Source organism: Patagioenas fasciata, chromosome 2 (genome assembly GCF_037038585.1).
Source record: "Patagioenas fasciata isolate bPatFas1 chromosome 2, bPatFas1.hap1, whole genome shotgun sequence".
NCBI classification, from domain to species: domain Eukaryota; kingdom Metazoa; phylum Chordata; class Aves; order Columbiformes; family Columbidae; genus Patagioenas; species Patagioenas fasciata.
Window position 1 is genome coordinate 19743579 of NC_092521.1, and position 20714 is coordinate 19764292.

At 42.9% G+C, this 20714-nt stretch overlaps 1 protein-coding gene across 7 annotated transcripts in view; it reads left to right on the plus strand.

Moving 5' to 3' along the window:
• The window catches only part of LOC136098119 (syntabulin-like), a 41246-nt gene that overhangs the window by 17912 nt on the left and 2620 nt on the right, over positions 1-20714 (plus strand). For 3 of the 7 annotated variants that reach the window (XM_071803852.1, XM_065831249.2, XM_071803853.1), the window contains 3 exons: positions 16348-16450; positions 18852-19055; positions 19982-20131. In XM_071803852.1, coding sequence (XP_071659953.1) covers positions 16348-16450; positions 18852-19055; positions 19982-20131 — 457 coding nt within the window. The other 4 variants (XM_065831250.2, XM_065831252.2, XM_065831255.2 and 1 more) reach the window with 4 other exon arrangements.

Sequence of the window (20714 nt, forward strand, 5' to 3'; positions counted from 1 at the left end):
GGTTGCATTTCAAGAAGGGCGGTCATTGAGAACTCAGGAATTAAAACCTTGGTCTGTTCAATTTAATGGGCAAATCTCAGAGGATTTCTCCACATAGAACACCTATGTTTATTGGACAATAGGCAATGAGCAGAAATTAAGGAATGTGAAATTCCAGATGAATACAAGAAGACATATTTTTTTTTGCTGTGACAGTGGTCAGATGCTGACACAGGTTTCCTACAGGAATTGTGGGTGGAGTCCCCACCCATGGAGGTACTCAAACCTCAACTAGACATAGTCCTGGTCAGCCTGCTTCAGTTAGACTTGCTTGAGCAGGGAGTGGTCTCGAGAGGTCCCTTCCACCCCCAGCAATTCTGTGATTATGTGTTGTCCAGCTTTTTTCCTTTAATTAGTGCATCACCCAGATCTGTAGATAAGTAGTTACAAGGCACAATTTATGATTTTCCTGCCCAATCTTTCATGTCTGTGTACTGCCATTTAACTTAAAATGAGTTCATAGAAATAAAAGAATAAAAAAAGCAACTTTTAGCAATCTCTATTCAATTAAAACTGTCATTTAACTTTGAGCTGTTGTGAGTAACGTACTCTGTGTGTGTTGCCAGTGTGATCTTCTCTAGTTCTTGATGGTGAATTTGTCAAGTCACAAGTGGATGAGCTTTGGGTTAGGATGTCCTGGTCTGAACACATTAATCTTCGAAAACTTTAGGGCTATTAAGGAGTTTTAGCAGAGAGGCAGATCAAGCAGATTGTATTGGACTTAAATCGGTTTTGAGAACAGGGTAGGTGTGAGTGCTTTTATTATCAACATTGGAGCTGATGATAGTTAACAAAAAGGAGGCAAGGGAAATGGTCCTGGGCATCTGGGAACATTACAATTAGAGCTGAATAAGCCAAACAGATTAGACAGAAAATACAGGTGTTGGCTGCAGATTATGTCTAGTTGTTAAAAATGCGTAGCTGTTAAAGCATAATGCTCTTCCTGCTGATTTTTTTTGTATTGTCCAGTGTGTGAGGATTAGATTTACAAGATATTAAATGTCTCTGAACTTATTCTTGGGAGCACCCTGTGCAAGCAAAGTGTAGTGGATAGTTAGTCCATTGGTGTAGAATTAGTAGGCAAGTTTATCCATATTGCTACTCTACTTCCGTATGTGTTTGTATTGTAAATGCAGTCACTTTGGCTATTTAAAAACCAAAATGTAAAGCCCTGATTTAGGTTGTATTACTGATATCTGGTTGTATGATTTTACAGATCTTTTGTCAGCTCACACTCTCTCTGCAGTATGACAGTGTGGGAATAATAGTGCCTGACTTATTTATATATATACATACATATATATATATATATATATATATATGTGCTTCACTTGAAATACAGATGAGTTGATGTGTAAGTTCTGTGAGCGGATTGTCTTAGAGGTAATTCTGGAAACATACTTCACTCTCAAGAGCCTTGCTCTTCTGCTTGCAGGAGGATGCAATGATAGGACTTTTTCTTATCCTGGGAAGGCTGATAAAATGACATGTTTTACTGGTGCATTTACCCAAAAACATTGTATCTTGTATTTGCATGGCTTTTGTTCATTCTCTCTACTGAATTTCTGCAAGCAGTGGGAAAAATAATAGAACTGTTGTCTCCGTTGTTCAGGAACTATGGCACGGAATACAAAAAAACAAGTTACAGAATGTGCTAGCTTGAATAGATCCTATGGCAGGCAAAGAGATTTGTTCTTTGTAACTACTATTTGGTGCTTATATCTCTTATATTGAAATAAATTTTAAAATGCTGCTGGTAATATAGAATGCTGTGTGGTTGTTTAAAAAAAAAAGGCAGCAGACAACAGAAAAACTGTATTTGGACATAACAATCTGCCTTGACCAACCCCTAAAATAAACGGACGTGCTTCATTTTAAAAGCAGAATCACGCAAAGATGAGAGCGATGAGAGGACTGGTGACTTCAGTGTAATATGTCTCTCTTTCTGCTATGGCTAATTTAGCAGTACTTTATAACCCACATTCCAGGTCTGCATTTTTTCTGGGGGAAGGATACTTAAGAACAAGGGTATGTCAAAGAACATTTAACCTGGTTACAAATGCAGGATTTAATCAGAGTACACCACGCTCCCATCCTGCAATCAGTCATACCCTTACTTGTGCAGTGACAATTGGAAGATTCATGCCTCCATTCCTTGGGAATATTTATATAGTTAAATATGTCATTGGTGCCAAGTGCATAGGAATGCTGGAATTAGGAAATGAGCTACACCTGCTTCTGTGTAGTTTAAATCATAGAATGCCCTGAGTTGGAAGGGACGCACGAGGATCATCGAGTCCAGTTCCTGTCCCTGCATGTGACAACCCCACAGTTCACACCGTGTGTCTGAGGGTGTTGTCCAGTCTCTTCTTGAACATTGTCAGGCCTGGGGCCGTGACACCTCCCTGGGAGCCTGTTCCAGTGCTCCAGCACCCTCTGGGTGAAGAACCTTTTCCTAATGTCCAACCGAAACCTCCCCTGGCACATCTTCCTGACATTCCCTCGGGTTCTGTCGTTGGCCACCAGAGAGAAGAGATCAGCATCTGCGTCTCCTCCTCCCCTTGTGAGGAAGCTGTAGCTGCTATGAGGTCTCCCCTCAGTCTCCTCTTCTCCAGGCTGAATGATGAGTCATAGAACAAAAAATGTTCTAAATATGGATGAAGTGAAGTAAGTTTATAACACATGATGGAGCATGTTGTCTGTGATCATAAGTTGTTAATATATTTGTTTCTTTTGTACTTCCTTGAAGTATTTGTATTAATAATAACCAGTCTCTCTATGTGGCTATGTTTATTGATAAGTGTAAAGCATAAATTCTCTGAGGGGTGCAGAGGAGCTTGCAAGTGAAAAGTCCATGTTCTCTGAGTAACTTGACGAAGATGGTTTCAACTTGAGCATTAGATTTTTAAGCAGCTGAGTATTTGGCAAGGAGCAGATACACAGTGGTCAATTACATGTGCTTCTGAAAGGCTTTGCATCTGCTTTTTAAAACATCGCCTTGGCAATAAAAAGGGAAAAAGCACTTGAGCATGTGTTATCTTTCTTCAGATGTGAGCGCATGATTCGAGTGTTTCACTTCTGCCCCACACCTGATAGCAGCCAACGTAACCATCCTGGCATTAAAATCCACCAGTACGCAGCATTCATTTCCTAGAATCACAGAACCATTTCAGTTGGAAGAGACCCTTAGGATCACTGAGTCCAATCATAACCTAACTCTATCACTAAACCATGTCTCTAAGAATCTCGTCTAAACACGTTTTAAATACCTCCAGGGATGGTGACTTCACCACTTCCCTGGGCAGCCTGTTCCAGTGCCCAACAACCCTTTCCATGAAGAATTTTTTACTAATATCCAATCTAAACCTCTCCTGGCGCAACTTGAGGCCATTTCCTCTCATCCTGTCACTTGTTACTTGGGAGAAGAGACCAACCCCCTCCATGCTACAACCTCCTTTCAGGTAGCTGTAGACAGCAATAAGGTCTCCCCTCAGCCTCCTTTTCTCCAGGCTAAACAGCCCCAGTTCCCTCAGCCACTTCTCATCACACTTGTGCTCCAGGCTTCATTGTCTCCTCTGCACTCTCTCTAGTATTTCAATGTCCTTCTAATGATGAGGGGCCCAAAACTGAACACAGGATTCAAGGTGGGGCCTCACCAGTACAGTGACAAGATCACTTCTCCGTACAGTTTTAATCTCACTCTTCTCCCTTTATTATGTGTGCACTTCATAATTTTGAGACAATAGAGTTTTAGATCTTTTCTAACACAGGGTCTAACAAATACAGTAGTGTCTTTTTTTGATCCTATTCCTTTTTCTCATTTACTTTTGCTTTTCTTCCTTCTCTTCGTCTTTCATCTTGGGCCCACACAAAATAGCTACTGCTGATTTTTTTTTTTAAACAACAGTGTTTCTGGATAATAATTCTTTATGCATTGAGCCCTCCTGCATATTTTACTGATAGGATCCACTTTAATTTCATGTCTGTTGCTATGGAGCTGTGCAGATTTGCTTACTTGACCTGCCAGCAAGGGGAGTTATGAAGGACCCGGTCGCCATGGGCACGGGGGGACCAGCTGTGCTTCGGGGGGACGAACACACACGTCTCGCTCTCCAGGAGTGAGGGTGCCCTGTCTGGGTTCAGGCCTGTCCTGTCCTCACAGCTTGCGTCCTGGGGTTGAGCATGAGGGGTGTCACCCTGCGAAGCTTTGGTGTCTGGTAGCAGTGGGTGCTGTGAGGTCTGGTGGGTGCTGGTGTGTGGAAGCAGCTGTTGGGGGGACCCTCATTTGCATAGCCCTGCCCCTTTGGAACATCTGGGTCCCCATGGCAATTTTGGAATGTTCACTGCCAGTTGGGTCAACAAACCCAGCACAGCCGGTAGATACTCTTGGAGCTCCTCTCTCTGGCATAAATCGCTCGGGTTTTGTGGTTCAGAAGAGGTGAGATTTGAATCTACAGGTCTCCTTAGACAACCATCAGGAGCTCTGGACTGCGTGTGAGGACTGGCTTTCTGTCTCTGGTCCGGTGACTGGTCTCTTTGCTCACAGGAGGTGGAACAGCTTTAACAGGTGAATCTGCCATTTCCCTTCTTCTGGAGGTTACGGGAGCTGTTTCAGAGGGGAGGGAGACGTGAATTTGTGGTCTTGAGATAGAGCAGAGATAGCCTGTAATTTATCTGAGCTCAGTTCTGTATCTGTAACATAGTTGTAATTGTCTGCACCTGCACAAGGGCATTAAGGTCCTATTTTGTTTTAAAGGAGTGTCAAGATATAACGAGTAAAACCAGTGAATCTAATGTGCAGTCTTTCTGGCCAAATGTATAAGCATTTACTTTAGGATAAGCAAAATAGTACCTTGAACTCACTGGTTATACTAACTCTCCATTGACTAAAAATGGGACCAAGGTTGGCTCAGACATGAGTGTCTGCATTGGAGACATTCATGTTTAGTTGGGTGAATCCCACTCCCATCTCCTGTGTTCCTTAACAGGTCTCTGACAACTCTGCTGTTAGCCCTTCTTGAAGCCAAGTTCAGTCTCTGTCTCTTTTATTTATCTTTTTTTTTTTTTTTTTTAACAGAAAGGAAAGTCAGCCTTAGACATTCCGTTGCAGAAGAAAGTCTGTGTTTGGAGATCACACATGGATCTTCAAGTAGGTCTAATTAGATGCCTTTTCCTCTTCATCCCTGATGACCTCTGGCACTCTGTTTGTCCTGTTCCTGAGGACAGCTGCTTGAGGTGCCTAGCATTGCACAGGGAGATTCTGGATCTCATTTTGCACTGTGAATTCACAGCAATTAAGTATTTTTAGGACAGAGGCTAACTAAATTACACTGAAGTGAAAAAAGTGCTCTGTAACTTCCAAGAGATAATACTAGAATATAACGAGAATATAAATATTTTGAGCAAAAGATGTTTAGAAATTAGGTAAAAGTTATTAGCATAGAGCTATTTTTCTAGTTTGGGTTTATATCTATTTTAAACTTAAACTTTGAATTTAAACAAATTTGCTTGAATTGATGTGGAAAATAGCCAAGTATTTCTTTGAAACAAGAGTAAGCAAAGTAGCAGCTACAAAGAGTGTTTCAGCTTTTAAGTGTTTCATGTTATTGAACCCAAATCTAAAAGTTCCTGGCAAAGTGGCTTAGAAAAATAATCTTTTAATTCTGTGACGCAAATTTTATAACCCACCTCCTTCTAAAAAATTATTTTAGATGTTGCTTAGTAGAGACATAGGCAATTAGTGGTTGGTCTGTGGCCTCTCAAGACATAAATCTCTTTTTGTTCAGAAGACTGTCAGGCTGCAGCAAGCACGCAAATATCAACGCGAAAATGGAGGATCCGATGGAGGCGGCAATTTGCAAAGCAGGAACTGTCAAGTAAAAGGTGAAAGCTGGAGTCCTCCCTGTGACAGATAGTGACCTACCCAGATGTTGGCTGGTGGCACAGGCCACTTGCAGTTCAGGGTCTTGAGCACAAATCTGCAGTTCACTGAAGTACTTAGCTCCTTCCTCACAAAAAAACCCACCACCACCATCAACAACCAAACAAAAAACCCTGTTACTTAGTTCAGTAAAGGGAAAATAAACTTATATTTAGATCTGTGTGCACCTCTTTTGGAGTACAGTGGTGCAGAGAGTCCTAACACAGGGCTGCTGGGCAGGCTGTGGGATGCAGGGAGTCTGCTCCCAGGGAAGCTCCTCCACTTGCTATAATTTAGTAGCTTTTGCTGGGGGTTTGAAGCCGAGGTCCCGGCAGGCACACCCTAACGCCTTTCTTTCTCTCTCTCTGGCCTGTTAACTGTCCCAATACCGCTCCAGATGTACGGAAAGTGGGACAGCCAGCATTAGAGAGGGACTCTCGCCTGAGGATGCCTGCAGCCTCGAGAGTAGCGGTGCGCTTTGTCCGTGAGAGAGCCCCAGCTCGCACCGCGCCTCCGAGTGAGTAGGGGATGTGGATATGGGGCTTTCGCAGGGAGTGCCCGGGCTGCCGGATGGGGCAAGACCTGTGCCAGCCAATGCGTCTTTTAGCTCCAAATGCTGTTTGATAGCAAGACAGGTCTCCTGGGGACTGTGGGGATGTGCTCCTGCATCTGGAAAAAATGACTGAGTGTCTGGTGTTAAGAAGGGCACTGGGGTTTAGAGGTCAGAGTTGAGGTAGGTATGGAAGATGGCAATAGGTGTGATCTTTAGGAAAAAAATATATTTTTTATATTCAAGCAGGTTCTTTTTCTCTCCTCTGCTAATCCAGAGTGGAATATGAGCCAAAAATAGAGAGAAACCAATGCTACACACACTGCACACTCGTTAATATTTGTTTTAAAATGTGTGTGAGGTCAAGCTAGAAGGTGCTTTGCAATTTGTGTATTTACTGCAGTGAATTTTCTGCTCCTTCTGGCTGTTTTCTGTGGCTTTCAGCCCGCTTCACCTCCACAGAAAGAAATGCTGTGCATACAAAAGAGGCCATTATGAATCTTCCCTTAGGAGATTTTTCTTTTTTGGTGCTCTGCTTTTAAATTACAATCTGTATTATTTATGCTAATGTTTAAAATAGCTTTCTGATTCTCTGGTTAAAGCATTCTGAACCTACTCCAGCTACATTTTACTATGCACAAGTCTCACCAGCCATCAGTTTTTATTTCAAGTCATTTTTCATTAAATAAGACTCATCGCAGCCAGAATCCCATGTTGCTGTTACATGGTTTTCTTTACAGTTTTCCAGCTGTGCTCCTCTTCCCCATGATAAACAGTCTTGCCACTTATTCATTTTTATCTTAGAATACACAAATTGCATTCCCTTAATCTCGCTTAATAAACAGTGCCCTGTAATCCTGTTATCATTATTGTTGACCTTTTTTGGAATTCCTCCAGGTTATTAATGCCTTTTTAATGAGAATCCTGGGATTTAAAATGTTTTCTGAGCAATGTGTACTCAAGAATTGATAAATTATTTCCTTTTCTATTTCACTTTACATCCCTTATTTCTTTTTTGTCTGACATCTTACTGTGTTCAAAGTTGAGCTATGCAAATAACTGATTTGGCGTTTTGCTGACAAAGCAAAACATTAAAGAAAATCTTTATTTCAGACTCAACGAAGACAGTATGCAATCTAAAATATTTAGAATGTTTGGGGAGGTTTTTAATCTTTTTACCCCCTTTTTAAAAGAAGAAATAAGTTTGTTAGTTTTCAAAACTAAAGCATACTTTCAAACAGAAAGTAGAAAATTCTGGTTTTCCATTTTCTGGCCATGTTTGACTTTAAATCATAAATAGTTCCAGTGCCCTCGGAACTTTGTTTTTGATGACCAAATTACTACTTAAAAGCTTTTGTTTCCCTCAGAATGATTACCTTAAATACTTTTTAAGCAGTATGTAGTGGATATGTCTGTACATTCCTCATGTTTGTATGTCTGTATTTATACATAGGCAGGCAAAGTTAAGGCAACGTCTTTATTTTAGTCATGCAAATCTCACTTACTTGATTTCAGTGCGGCATAAGGACATCGGGTAAGCTGGTTGTTACTACCTAACAGCTAAGCAGGTCTCTGCAGATAGCGGCAGCATTTTGAAAACCTGACATGTTTAAGCAGTGGTATTTTACTTACTTTTATGTACCTAAATATCTAAATCCTGGTGAAGCTGCATTTTAGATGCCTTCACTCTGCTTTGGTTCTCGTTTGAAGGAAGAGCCAAGGAAAAGGGACAAATGCACAGCCAGCTGTTGTTCCAATAAATAAACCAAAATTAGAACAAACAAAGAAAGAAAAAGGAACAAAAACATAAAAAGCAGCAGCTGGAAGAGCAACTAAATAGGGGTTGCCCAACTTTGCGCAAACCTTTAGATAGTAGAACTTCATTTTCTCAGGTGTGTTGGATGCAGGTGTTGGGTAGGATCTCATGGTGGAGGTGGGAGCTGTGGGAAATTCAAGTCTCTTTGGATTCCCCCATGTAGCAGAGGGTAATGAAGACAGGCATCTTAAATTGGATGGATTTATGGAGGATCTGGAAAGGGCCATGATAAGCTGAGAGGACAGGAATCTCCTCATCTGTTTCTTACTGCTGGATGCAGTTGATGTTGCAGGTGGTGTGATAGGGAGATGATGTGCAGCCTCCTCCAACTTCAAAGCTGAGTCTGGCCCTGTGAATCCCAGGTGGATCCTTTCCCCAGCGAAGCAGACAGCAGAAGAGAGCTTTCCCTGGGCGGCTTTTGTATGGACCCCCATGTATTTGGTGTAGTGTGAAACACCCGCCGCAGGCTTTGGACAGGAGCCAGGCACCGAGCTGTTAGTGCTTTCAACGCCAACACACATCTAGCCTGCCCAGAAACAGGAGTTTCACACAGCTGAGCAGCTTTTCTTCCTCAAACTGATGGGCGGTATTTCCCAAGAGAGGTGGCAGATTGGGAGAGCGCCACTTCCAAAGTTCCCCCGGGAGCTGGGAACCTGGCATCCTTTCCTAAATCCAGCCTCTAGCCACTGCAAGGAGGACATCGCTTCCCCAAGGAGATTGAAATGTGTCACCTTTAATGTGACGTAACAAAATAGTAAATCTACTTCATAATAATGTACCTTATGCATGCCATTACATAAATGAATTTAAAGGAAGTGAAACTTCTGCAGGGTTTGTTTTGTATTTTATTAGTATTACAAGCCTTGTCTTATTTCCATGCTGAGGCACTTCATTACAGGTTTCTGTTCCTCCCTTCTGAAATTCTCTAATAGGAAGCTATTGGCTTTTGAAATCCGGGTAGGCTGTGGCTGTTTGCTGGAGTTGGCAGAATACAGAGTGACCACAAACCCACAAGGACTAATAAGCTGAAAAAGCAGAGGCTTCATGTCTGTCATTAGTGTTTCTTAGTGATAAGAGTGCTATTGGGGAGGGGAAAAAGCAGAAAATGACAGAAGTCGTAACTTGAAATGCATTGTCCTCAGACCTACCTGGGCTTTCGTACTATGAAAATATAACTTAGGCAACCAGTCTGTATACTGGGTAGGGTTTTACTGTTGTTTTCAGTAGATGACACTTGAACTCTGTTGGGTTTTTGTAATCATTTCAATATGTGTGTTACAGTAAATATTTGATTAGCTTATGACAAATTTTGCTTTTCATCCTGGGACTACAAGGTTGTTTAGTTAGTTACCTCCCAGATACATTTCTCCTTCCAGTGTTTTTCTTTTGCCTGTTGAAAACATGTCAAACTGATTTAAAATGTTTCATGCACATTATAATGAAAACCACATGTTTTATGTTAAGGGTGACTGTGCAAAAGCTTTCAGCTGAATCAGGTTTAGCATGTGATTCCATGTGTTTGTATGTGTGCTGGGAACACGTGCCTGCGCAGTCACTGCTGTGCACCAGCCTCTCTCCTCACACATGGCAACCAGATTTAGGAGATGTGCTGAAGGGGCCCCTCAAAGCCCTTTTGTTAAACTTCTGCCACCAACGTGATGGGAGAGCTGGGATGTTTTCCCAGTCTGTGATGGAGCTCGCTCCCTTTCCGTGTAGTGCTAAGTCATCCTTGCCAAAGATGACATTTTCCAGCTCCTAAAAATATTCCTGACCAGCCTATGCATTTCCCTTCAAACAGACCAAATAGCAAGGTACGTAAAATCTCCTGGGGTGACACTGCATGCTTGTTCACAGAAGATAGTTGTTCATAGGTGGATTTACATGTCCATTTTATAAAACTGTCAAATGCACATTGAGTATCATGTTATACAACTCTCCCTGTATTTTTTGATCCTCCAGTCCCTATGTTTCTATTGAGATTGGTGTAGCAGAGCAGCATCCTTCCATGTCTGATGCAAAGGGCCTTTTTGCTTTAACGGAGAGATCCCTTCGGCTCTATGAACATATGTTCTCCATGACAAAGGTCATTTCAGGCTGAGAAAGAAAGATTTATGGGAGCCAATTTTAGGGTGTTGTGAGAACAGCTCAAACTGCATATAAAAGCACAAAAAAGAATTAGGTCAGGCTGATTTCTGCATGAAGAATCTCCTTAAGATATATAAAGAAGAAAAAAAAAACCAACAACTTGTAATACTTTTTGTCTGTTCCAACATCCGCTTGTGGCTGCTCAACAAATCCATGAATTAAACACAATTAAGGAAAACACAAGCCCAGATCATAGTGATATGCAGAATATGCATGATGGCTCTCAGCCAATATCAGTAATTAGTTTGTAGTGACTGTGTTTTCAGAGAAGAGCTTGATTGATTGTGGTTTCACAGCATACACAAGTCACATTCTGTATTCATTTTGAGATCTGCAGTGCTTATAATTTGCATTAATGTCATTCAGATTACTACCAAAACTATAGTATTTAGATGAGATCAGAAAACTGCTTAATGAGATAAATTTTAATTATTTGATAACAACCTTTCTTCCAAAGTAAGAAGACTAAGCAAGCAAGATGAGCAAAAATCAAGATAAATAATGAGTTTCATCACACAACCAGCAGTCAGAATTCAGGGGATCATTTGTGAAACCAAGTTTAAATCCAAATGCAGGGAAGCAGGATGTGTGGTACAGTTCTTCCCCAAAGTCTTCTGTCTGATGTTGAGTGGAAGGCTCCTCACCCAGGGGGTTTGAACAGTTTATGGAGAGTCAGACTGAAAATTTTCCTTCGCATCCCCTTTGACTGCGTCTTTGCCAGCTGCCCAAGTTACCAGCTGTTACTGCACCGCACAGTCGGTCGAAATGTGATTTACAGATCTGTCTGAGGAGCAGGCACAGGCAAACAGTCAGATAGACAGGCACCGAAGAGCAGGGAGTGATGGCTTTGTTGACCATCGCAGTGGGACAGGGGAGGCATGCCTGTTGGTATGCTCAGGACTGACGATGCCAGGCAGTGCTGTGCCCAGCTTCTCAACATCTTTCTGGAAGCACAACTCACATATCTGAGCTTGATGACTACACTGCATGTAAAATCAGAGGGGATGGTTAGATACTAAAATGCAAGATTCACCGCAGAGAGCGTGCCAGGCAGAAGCACGCTTCCATCAGCACACAGGAGATGCCAGAGTAGAGTGCCCATCTCCCAGACTCAGTCATCTGTCTCTAGTCCTGAGTGTGCCCATGTGCCAGCCTCGGATTCACTCTGAACCTCTGTACTGGAGCTGGACCATCTCAGTGAGTGCCAGGAACCAGCACATTTCATTCCTTTGGAGTATGGCCAGCGCTTGTGCCACCACCCTGTTGTGTGTTACAGCCGAGCAGTTGGAGCTGGGGGAAAATATCAGGATTCGGTGCCCTCCTTAGACTAAAGGACTTCAAATCCATGTTTCTCATAAGAGAAATACTGTGGCATACTGGTCATCCTCAGCTTCCTCCACTAACTCTACAGGTCATTAGAGCGTGTTATCTATGTTAAAGCAAGATTTCATCACTTCTTTGCAGTTTCTTATGTTTGTCTGTGCATGTGAGCAGTGTGTTTTTCTTTCCTAGATTGCTTGTGGTGTACAGAAACAACTTCATAAAATAGAAAAGAAGCAGCATTAGTTTCCTGGCAATATACTGCTTTTGCTGTCAAATATTAGAACTAGAGATGAAGCTGTGAGATAAAGGTTTCAAGATAAATGAAACCAAATATGTTAAAAATGCAGGTCCTTTCAATAATGGTCATTACAACTGAATTCTCTCTACTTTTCCAGCTGCTTCTAATGGCGCCCTGGGGTCTCTACATAAAGCTGTCTACTGAGACAGCGTGCCACTTACTCCTCTCGTTGCTGAATGGGCCTAGTGGACATATATGCCTATTTTGATCTCTTTGCCATATAGCAGGATGCTTTTGGAGGCAGGAAAGCTCAGCGAATTTAAGTGCTTTACATTTTGAGGACAAGCTGTTTCTGTCAGCACTGTTTTATTTACAGCTCTGTTTCACTGGGTGACTTGTATGCAAAACCTAGCATCAAGAGTGAGATATATATAAAGAGGTCCTGTTTATGGGGTCAGAAGATAGATAAGCTCTATGGTTTACATACTTCGGCAGCTATGGAACAGTGGTGAAGTTGCAAATAGGAATGACTACCGCAAAAAGACTAAATTTTAGTAAGCTCATATGCATCCTGAATTTTGGGAATGCAGTTCTGCTGTTCAGGTGTCAGTGTTCCTGTCACAGATATTACTTGGACATTTTCCTTTTCTCCATATTTTAATCTTACTCTTTAGATAGAAAATGGGCAATAAAATGTACACGAAGTTTGAGCTGTCATCTGGGCATGGCAGCATGTGCTGTTGCCCATCAAGCGGTGAAGTGCAGGGATGGCACTAGATGCTGCAGTTTCACTCTTGGTTCTCACATACCCGTTCCAGGCAAGAAGCAATCCTGGAAAATGTTGCGGTACTTTGTTGGCCATCCTTGTGTTGTGCTTCCCATTGCACAGAGCAGTGCACAGCTCCACTCCCGTGGCATGGGGTGCTGCTGCTCAGAGCCTGCTGCGAGGCAGGGGGAGGCCAGAGCCACCGATGCCGTACGTGCCGCATGAGCCTTTCCATCAGAGCATATTCCTTATTCGGCTCACATGCCAGCAGGCTGTTGGTGCTGTGACACTGACCATGGAAGAATATGTGTGAATGAATTTCAAATGAGAGACCGCTGAAGCCAACGACTCAATGTGCAGCGTCTTTTGCGGGAAAGGGTTGGTAAGACAGTCTTGAGGGGCTGGAGCACAAGTCTGGTGAGGAGTGGCTGAGGGAACTGGGGCTGTTCAGCCTGGAGAAAAGGAGGCTGAGGGGAGACCTTATCACTGTCTACAGCTGCCTGAAAGGAGATTGTAGCAAGGAGGGTGTTGGTCTCTTCTCCAAAGCAGCAAGTGATAGGACAAGAGGAAATGGCATCAAGTTGTGCCAGGAGAGGTTTAGGTTGGATATTAGTAAAAAATTCTTCATGGAAAGGGTTGTTGGGCACTGGAACAGACTGCCCAGGGAAGTGGTTGAATCACCTTCTCTGGAGGTGTTTAAAAGATGTTTAGATGAGGTTCTTAGGGACATGGTTTAGTGCCTGAGTTAGGTTATGGTTGGACTCAATGACCTTGAGGGTTTCTTCCAACTGAAATGATTCTCTGGTTCTGTTCTATGATTCTCTTAGCAGGGAAGTCTCAGATCAAGGCAAAACAAGTGTTATGGCCAGTTAGGACAAAATAATAAGTTTTTGAGAAGTGTCAGCCTCTTTCGTGGTTAGCGCTGAATCGGTGGGCTATTCTGGAGCTTACACGCGTGAACTTTTATAATCACGTTGTCGCAGCAACAAAAATAGTCAACAGGCATCCTTTGGGAGATGTCAGCCTGTAGAACAGCATTAGGAGAGGTGAGAGGCTGTGTTCGGCTCCTGCCCACAGTGCTGCTGGGCAAGCAGTTTCACCTCTTTGTTAAGACATTTGTAAGACAGAAGTTGCATTTACCCAGGAGAATATGTTGCAATTGATATTATTTGGATAGATGCCATGTTATTTTGCTCAGAGATGTCTACCAAATGGGAGAAAATATTTTTTAAAGTCTCCTAGTAACATTGCTGTCGAGCTCTGCTACACACAGAGCTGGCTTGAACATCACTAGAACACTTGGAACCGATACCAGCAGTGACCCCTTTAATTTAGAAAATGTTCTCAAAGATCCTATAAATAGCTGCCTGCCTAGTTTTAAGTATAAGTAGTCTCCTGTGCTCAGCTTGTGTGTAGCTGTTACCAGAATGGGGCCAGAAAGGTTAATTCTTGCTTTGCAGACACAGCTCCAGGTCTCAGATGCAGTCCAGTCTTTCAGAAACCTCAGCCTTCAAGGTGGTTGCATCTTCAGGCTCTGCTGACTCACACCAGCAGTGCCCTTCCCAGCACTGTGCTCAAGCCAAGCAGGTCAGGGAGAAACTATTATTAAGCCTTGCTTCCTTGAAATGCTTTTGATAGCGAGATCTGATTATGATGTGGTCAACCTAACCAGAGATGAGCCTCAGCGAGCGCTCCCGCCCTCTGTGCTCCAGCCAGGACTTGACTTTGGAAAGCTGCTGGTGTCTTGCAAGGGCAGGAATGTTTTGGGGGCCCAAACATTGGAGGTATGAAATCTGTGTGATGTGTTTTGCTGTGTGATGGTCTTGCTTGAAAAAGTAGATTTGGGAGTAGCATGGTATCGAGACAGTATTTGGTATCTTAGTCTCATAGATGGGCGTTTTGTTTATGTGGAAAACTCTGCTGCAGCTTCGGACATCATGTCCCACGGTCATTTTGCTTCCCCAAGGAGAGGGTCACTGACATCTACATCTGTAGATGTGATGTAAATACTCTGTGAAACAAAGCGGCTTTGCTGCTCTCCTTCTCTCTGCTTGTGAACTTGCACTATGGTTACAGCTGTGGCGACATGGGTCTGATTGTCAGCGATGTTGCACTGGGTATGGAGCTGGTTAGAGGGGGCTCACCCTTTTCCAGAGCTGGGCTTTGCATTTCAGTGCTTTGAAATTGGGCTGAGGAATATCTGGGCTGGGCCGTATCAGAAACACAAAGAAATGAGAGCTGATCTTGACGCTGGGACTTGGTGAGGTTGAGAAGGTATTGGGTTAAATCCAAACACGTCTGGTCCTAACACTGGTTGCTAAGAGCTGCCGGATGGTGAGGATGGGTGCTGGATGTCTCATCCTTGTTAAGGCTGTGCAGACAGGCTCTGACAAGGCCTTTTCCCACCCAAAATGTAAGACATGCTCTGCAGTTCTGTGAAGGATTTAAGAGACATTGTGTACCTGAAGGTTTATCTGCCGCAGCAGGGATGATGCAGCTGCATCTCCACCTCGTGGAAAAGATAGCCAAAATGGGATTTGTGGTAAGTCGGCAGCCACTGGCTGAGGGTGTCTGTGCTAGATGGCACCCAGAATTTCTCTAGTGAAAGATACTCCCCCAACCAGCTGCTTGAAGGATGCTGGAAAGTTATTTCCATCCCCTCGATAAAGTCATCATCCACTATCGTGACTCTGCGGCATGAGACCTGGGTACAGCTTGAGACATTGGCCATTTGAGTGACAGACTGAAAAAAATCCTATCTTTAAGGTGGTTTTTTTCCAGACGATAAGACTTTCTTAGTAGACCTACCTACTACTGACCCTAGCAAAAGGAGAGCAGTTTTCCTTGTATATGCCAGAGCTTGGGAAATAAAAGCTCTGATCCATAGAAAGTCAGTAACCAGATAGGTGGCTTAGCACCCAAGAAGCACTGGAGAGCCACACATGATTACTGGATTATTTTAAGGTTATTAGAACTACCTTACTGTGCTTCTGTGCCAACTGAAAACCTGCATACCTGTGTACGGGTCTATATATGCATATACCCGGTTGGCTTATACACATTTATACATGTGTACATCATCTCAGAAACCAAAATCAAAGCACCTTTCCTCCCAGCACATAGTTTTCTCATGTGGTTTAAAACAAGATAAATCTCCAGTTAAAATTGTGTGCTCCTGATCTCTGTGCTTCTGAAGGAGCCACGTGAGCAGCCTCATTCATCTCCTGTTGACAGTGAGAAAGCAAACAGGTTGTCACAACAAATGTTCCTAGTGGAGTCCTAAAATGGCTTCTGTAGCACGAGGGTTTTGTGTCCAAATGTTTTGTTGTTTTTTTTTTTTCTGCTCTTGTTGAAGTGCCAGTTCTGAAGAAATGTTGAAAATCTGGAACAAGTCCAGCGCTTGTCCTCAGGGATGTTTGAAAATTCATACAACTTCTGAAATTCACACAGGACGGACAAAGGAAGGATACTTGTGATTCATTGTTATTTTGAAAACAGTCTTTGAGTTAGAATTTCCATCATGTTTTCACTCTTCCCTTTTCCTTTCCAGGGAGTGAGGCTGATTTTAGCTCTTCAAGCAGCACGGGCAGTATTTCAGCGCCTGAAGTCCACATGTCTACTCCTGGAAGCAAGAGATCTTCTTTTTCTCGCAAGTAAGCAAAGCAATTTTTCCTGAATATTGCAAGTGTTGCTAGTGCAAAGGTAGACTACTGTGTAAGGTCTTGCAGTTAATACATACAACACCAGTATTGTGAGTTTTGAAACGGTTTGCGTAACACTGTGCTCTGGGGCAGCACTTACAGTGATGAGAACTGTGATATGAGAAAGAAAAAAAAATGCTGTATGTGGAGCCCAGCAATTGTCAATATGCAGAGCAGCCAACTGGTATTTTTCTGTTGTTTATTCATAACAAAGTATGGGAGATACAATCAGGTAAGGCAGAAAATGCGTTGGCTGGAGTGGAGGGGGAAACTACTGCATGTGTGTCAGTTAACAGCCATACTTCTAAATAGTTAACCTTAACCTTTTCATCTTATCACTTTGTTTTCTCTCTGTAATAAATTGTCAGCTTGGCATGTCCCTTTCCAGATCATTAGCTTATTTTCTGTAAGAAGAAGTGCACAGTATTGCCTTTCACACTTTTTTCTTACACAACCTTGTCCAGCCTTTATATGACTAAAACTATATACAATTAAAAAAAAAAACAAAACATAGTCATCTATCTAAATGAGCCTTTCATGAAAGCTTTCTCTAAGATTTCTCCGTATCATATGAAACACAAATCGAGACAGCTTGTGGATCCAGGGGCACTGGGATGGAGCGGTGCATGTTGTGCTCTGCCCACGCAATCCCTGCTGGTTACATTTTTTGGAGTAGGTGGAAAGAGTTCCAATGGCCAGGGCTGGTTTCCTGCCCTTTGTGGAAGAGCTGGCAGGCAGGCGGGGACCAGCAGCAGGACAGCCCTGAGCTGGAGTCACCCAGACCTCTCCAAGGTCGCAGTGTGCCCCAGTGTGCAGAGATTGGCAGAATGATGCTCAATGAGCAGTTTCCTATCTGTATCATGAGACTATTTTAGAAAAATAAACATTACTTAAGTACTCTCTAGATTAAATCTAACAAGTAAAGGTACTGGCTGTGGGAAAAAAAACAGTACTAAGTATAACATGAAGCCCTAAAATCACCCTACTTTCAGTACGATTGTGTATCATTTCATGTATTATTGGGTATTTAAAGACAATTTTAAATTAGAGCACACTGACCTACTTAATTGGACAGAAGTCCTTTATAATAGTGCTCCATCAAATGCATTGCTGTATTATGCACAATATGTGAAAGTTCTGCTTCATGCCAGAGTTGATGCTGTACTGTACAGAGTGCAAGGACACTGTTTGACTTAACTCAATCTGAAACATTGCAGTGGTGTCACAAACCACAGTCCTGCACTTCATTGTAAAATAATTATAAAATCACCCAAACCGCAGGAGTGTGATGAAGGTTTGCAGCAGCCACTCAACCATCTGTTCCTTATAAACTGTTCCATTTTCAGAGAAGGGAGGAAACCAAATCAGACAATTTTAAGAAGAGATTTTGCTTCATAATTCTGTGGTATTTAAATTTTTATATTCAAGCCTTCTCTTTTGCTGGCTGGGTTTGCCTTTTTCCGTATTTTTCAAAACCTGCCCTTTCAGTACAGTTTAGAAGAACTACTTCCATGGGAGGGTGAAGGTAGCAGCGTGGTAGTACAGGAAGGCAAAGCAAGCAAGCAGGCGAGGAGCCCGCCTCGAGACACTGTCCTCAGAGCGCCCCGGCCCTTTGCCAGCTCTTGGGCAGTGCAGACAGGAATTGCTTTTACACACACAGCTGACAGTCAGATTGTTTATAATAAAGAGTGGGAAAAGAAAGGTAGACATGTATGAGGGAAACTTGAAGGAAGGAAGGAAGAAAAGGCTATGCTTTTCTTTGTCTATTTTAATACTATTTCAGCCTCCTCTCAGTGGGGTTTGAACTGTGTCTAAGCAAATGAATAGCTGACGATGACAGCTGAAGTACCCACTATGCCAAAGGCAGGAAAGAACAGTGACTCAAACAAAATCTGTTTTCACTGCACGCGGTGATCCCTCGGGCTGCTTGCTGAGCAGCATGAAAGCAGCCATACAGCAATGCTCCAGGGCTGGGCAGCTCTCCACAGGCCTGGCTGGGGAAAGCCGAAAAGTGGTTCTCTTGGCACTAGTCCAGGCTGCAGTCCTCTCATTACTTAGTGGAGTCAGAGGTTCAGGGAATCTGAATGATCTGATGGAGTCACTAGGGACTGTGTTATCCACCGAGAAATGTAAAATCGCCAAGGTTTCCCTGGATCATGCAATTCAGACTGAGAGACCCCAGTCAGTGAAAGAATGTGCAGTGGCTGATGACCAGGACTTTCCTTCTGCCCAACTACTCATGGTTATCTATCAGGTGTAGTGTTTAGACAGCTTTGTGTGTAAAATAAGACACATAATGGGTTCCATGGCGAGGATAATCCAATATGCTTTAACCATTTTGGTTCCCCTCCAGCCGTGGCCCTTATGGTCGGAATAATGGATCCTTATCCTACAAGACTGGAGCCAGCCCACCTGCTTCCCGCGAAAAGGACCCTCTGTCAACACTGTGCAAAAACCAGCTGAGTCCTGCTAACATCCATCAGAGTTACAGGGCTTCTTCAGCCAGCAGCAGCAACTCGGGCTCGTACAAAGGAAGCGACAGCAGCCCAGTGATGAGGCAAGTCTTTATTTCAGCAACCCTGTGTCCAGTGTACTGACTTACTTCTCTGCACTGTAATGTGGGATCAGCTACATGAGTTGCCAAGAATGCCGCCTTTCTCCTCAGCATAGGTGTGACTCCTCATATTGGTGGCTCAATAGTCAGCAGGGTGCCCTGTCCCTTCTAAAAGCTTTATTGTTCCAGCACTGTAAAATTCAGGGTTACTTTTAGTCAAAGCCCTTTGTAGATGGTTTTCACTCCAAGGAAGGCTCCTTCATGTGGTTTCATGCCATCAGTTCTCATGGGGATTTACTGGTTCTTTTGTCTAAGGGTCTTTTCACTTTGGAGAGAGTAGATAACATTGTACAATTAGGCAAAAATTCACCCTGCCCGGCCTTAGGCACCTCCCTAAGGAGTGCGGTTTCCTGTACAGAAAATAAAACAGATGCCTTGGAGAAATATTGCAGAGAAGAAGTTGCCACCACGTTGCTGCTGTTCCCCTCTCTCTTGGAGAACTCAACAGCCAAGTATGTCACACCTAAAGCTGAACAGGATGAGTCTGGGTTTCCGCGTGCTCAGCCTTATAACTCAGGTGTGGAGCTGAACTCATTCCGTACCCAGCCTCACCCAGCCATGTCCAGCTGGGTGCCCCTGTGAGTGACCTGGCTGCCTGCCCTTGGGCACACCACCCATTTTGGGTGAGGGGATGGCTCATTTGATGCAATGGCACTGAAACCAAGTACAATAAATACTAAATTTTGCACTATAGCCAGAAATCAGCGGTTTCCTCAAGTGGTTTGATTTGCCACACGGAGTCACTTGTGCGGACACTGAGGAGCCTCAAATGAGTCAAGCTTTGTATCAATGGATGTTTCCTTTTTGCCAGGACGGAAGAACTGTAGAAGTGATGTGATGGTTTGTTGTTTTTTTTTTTTTCTTTTCAGGCGATCAGGGAGGTACAGTTCTTGTGGTGACAATCACAGCATTAAGCCACAAAATCCAGAGCACTATTTGACTCCTCTGCAGCAGAAAGAAGTTACAATACGGCATCTGAAAACAAAGCTGAAGGAAGCTGAGAGCAAGCTTAAAGAAAGGTATATTTCACTTCAGAAATCAGAATTAGAAAGATTGATTCAGGGCCATTTAGGGGTGGGAATCCTGAACGTTACCACATAAACTTTTCATTAAGAAATTTGAAATATAGTCAGTCTGATTAGGTTGTTTTCAGATATTTTATGTTTCATAGCATGCTCATTGAATACATGTCATGCAATTTAGTTATTAATATGACTTTCTCTTTTCTGTTTTTTGAACTTTCCCATCAGAGTATTTTAAAGGATCATTTTTTACTAGTCTGATTTAGTATTGAGACTTTTTATACATAGTTTCTACCTGCAACCATGTATTACCTTAGTCTCCTGTTCTACCTCACTCAGTGTGAAATAAGACTACATATGTCCTCCTTCTCCCCTAAAGACAGAAAAGCTCTTACACAAACCAGTGTGCCCACTTGTATTTTTGTTACTTAGATATTGAATTTTTCACATTAGCCCTTTTTATGTATGCTGAGTGAAGAAGTGACAATGTGCATTACACAGCAACAGATGTTGTCTCTTTTACTAAAACCGCCCTAAGAGCTGGCTCTTCAGCCCACATGACCCAAGCGGGCACAAAGGG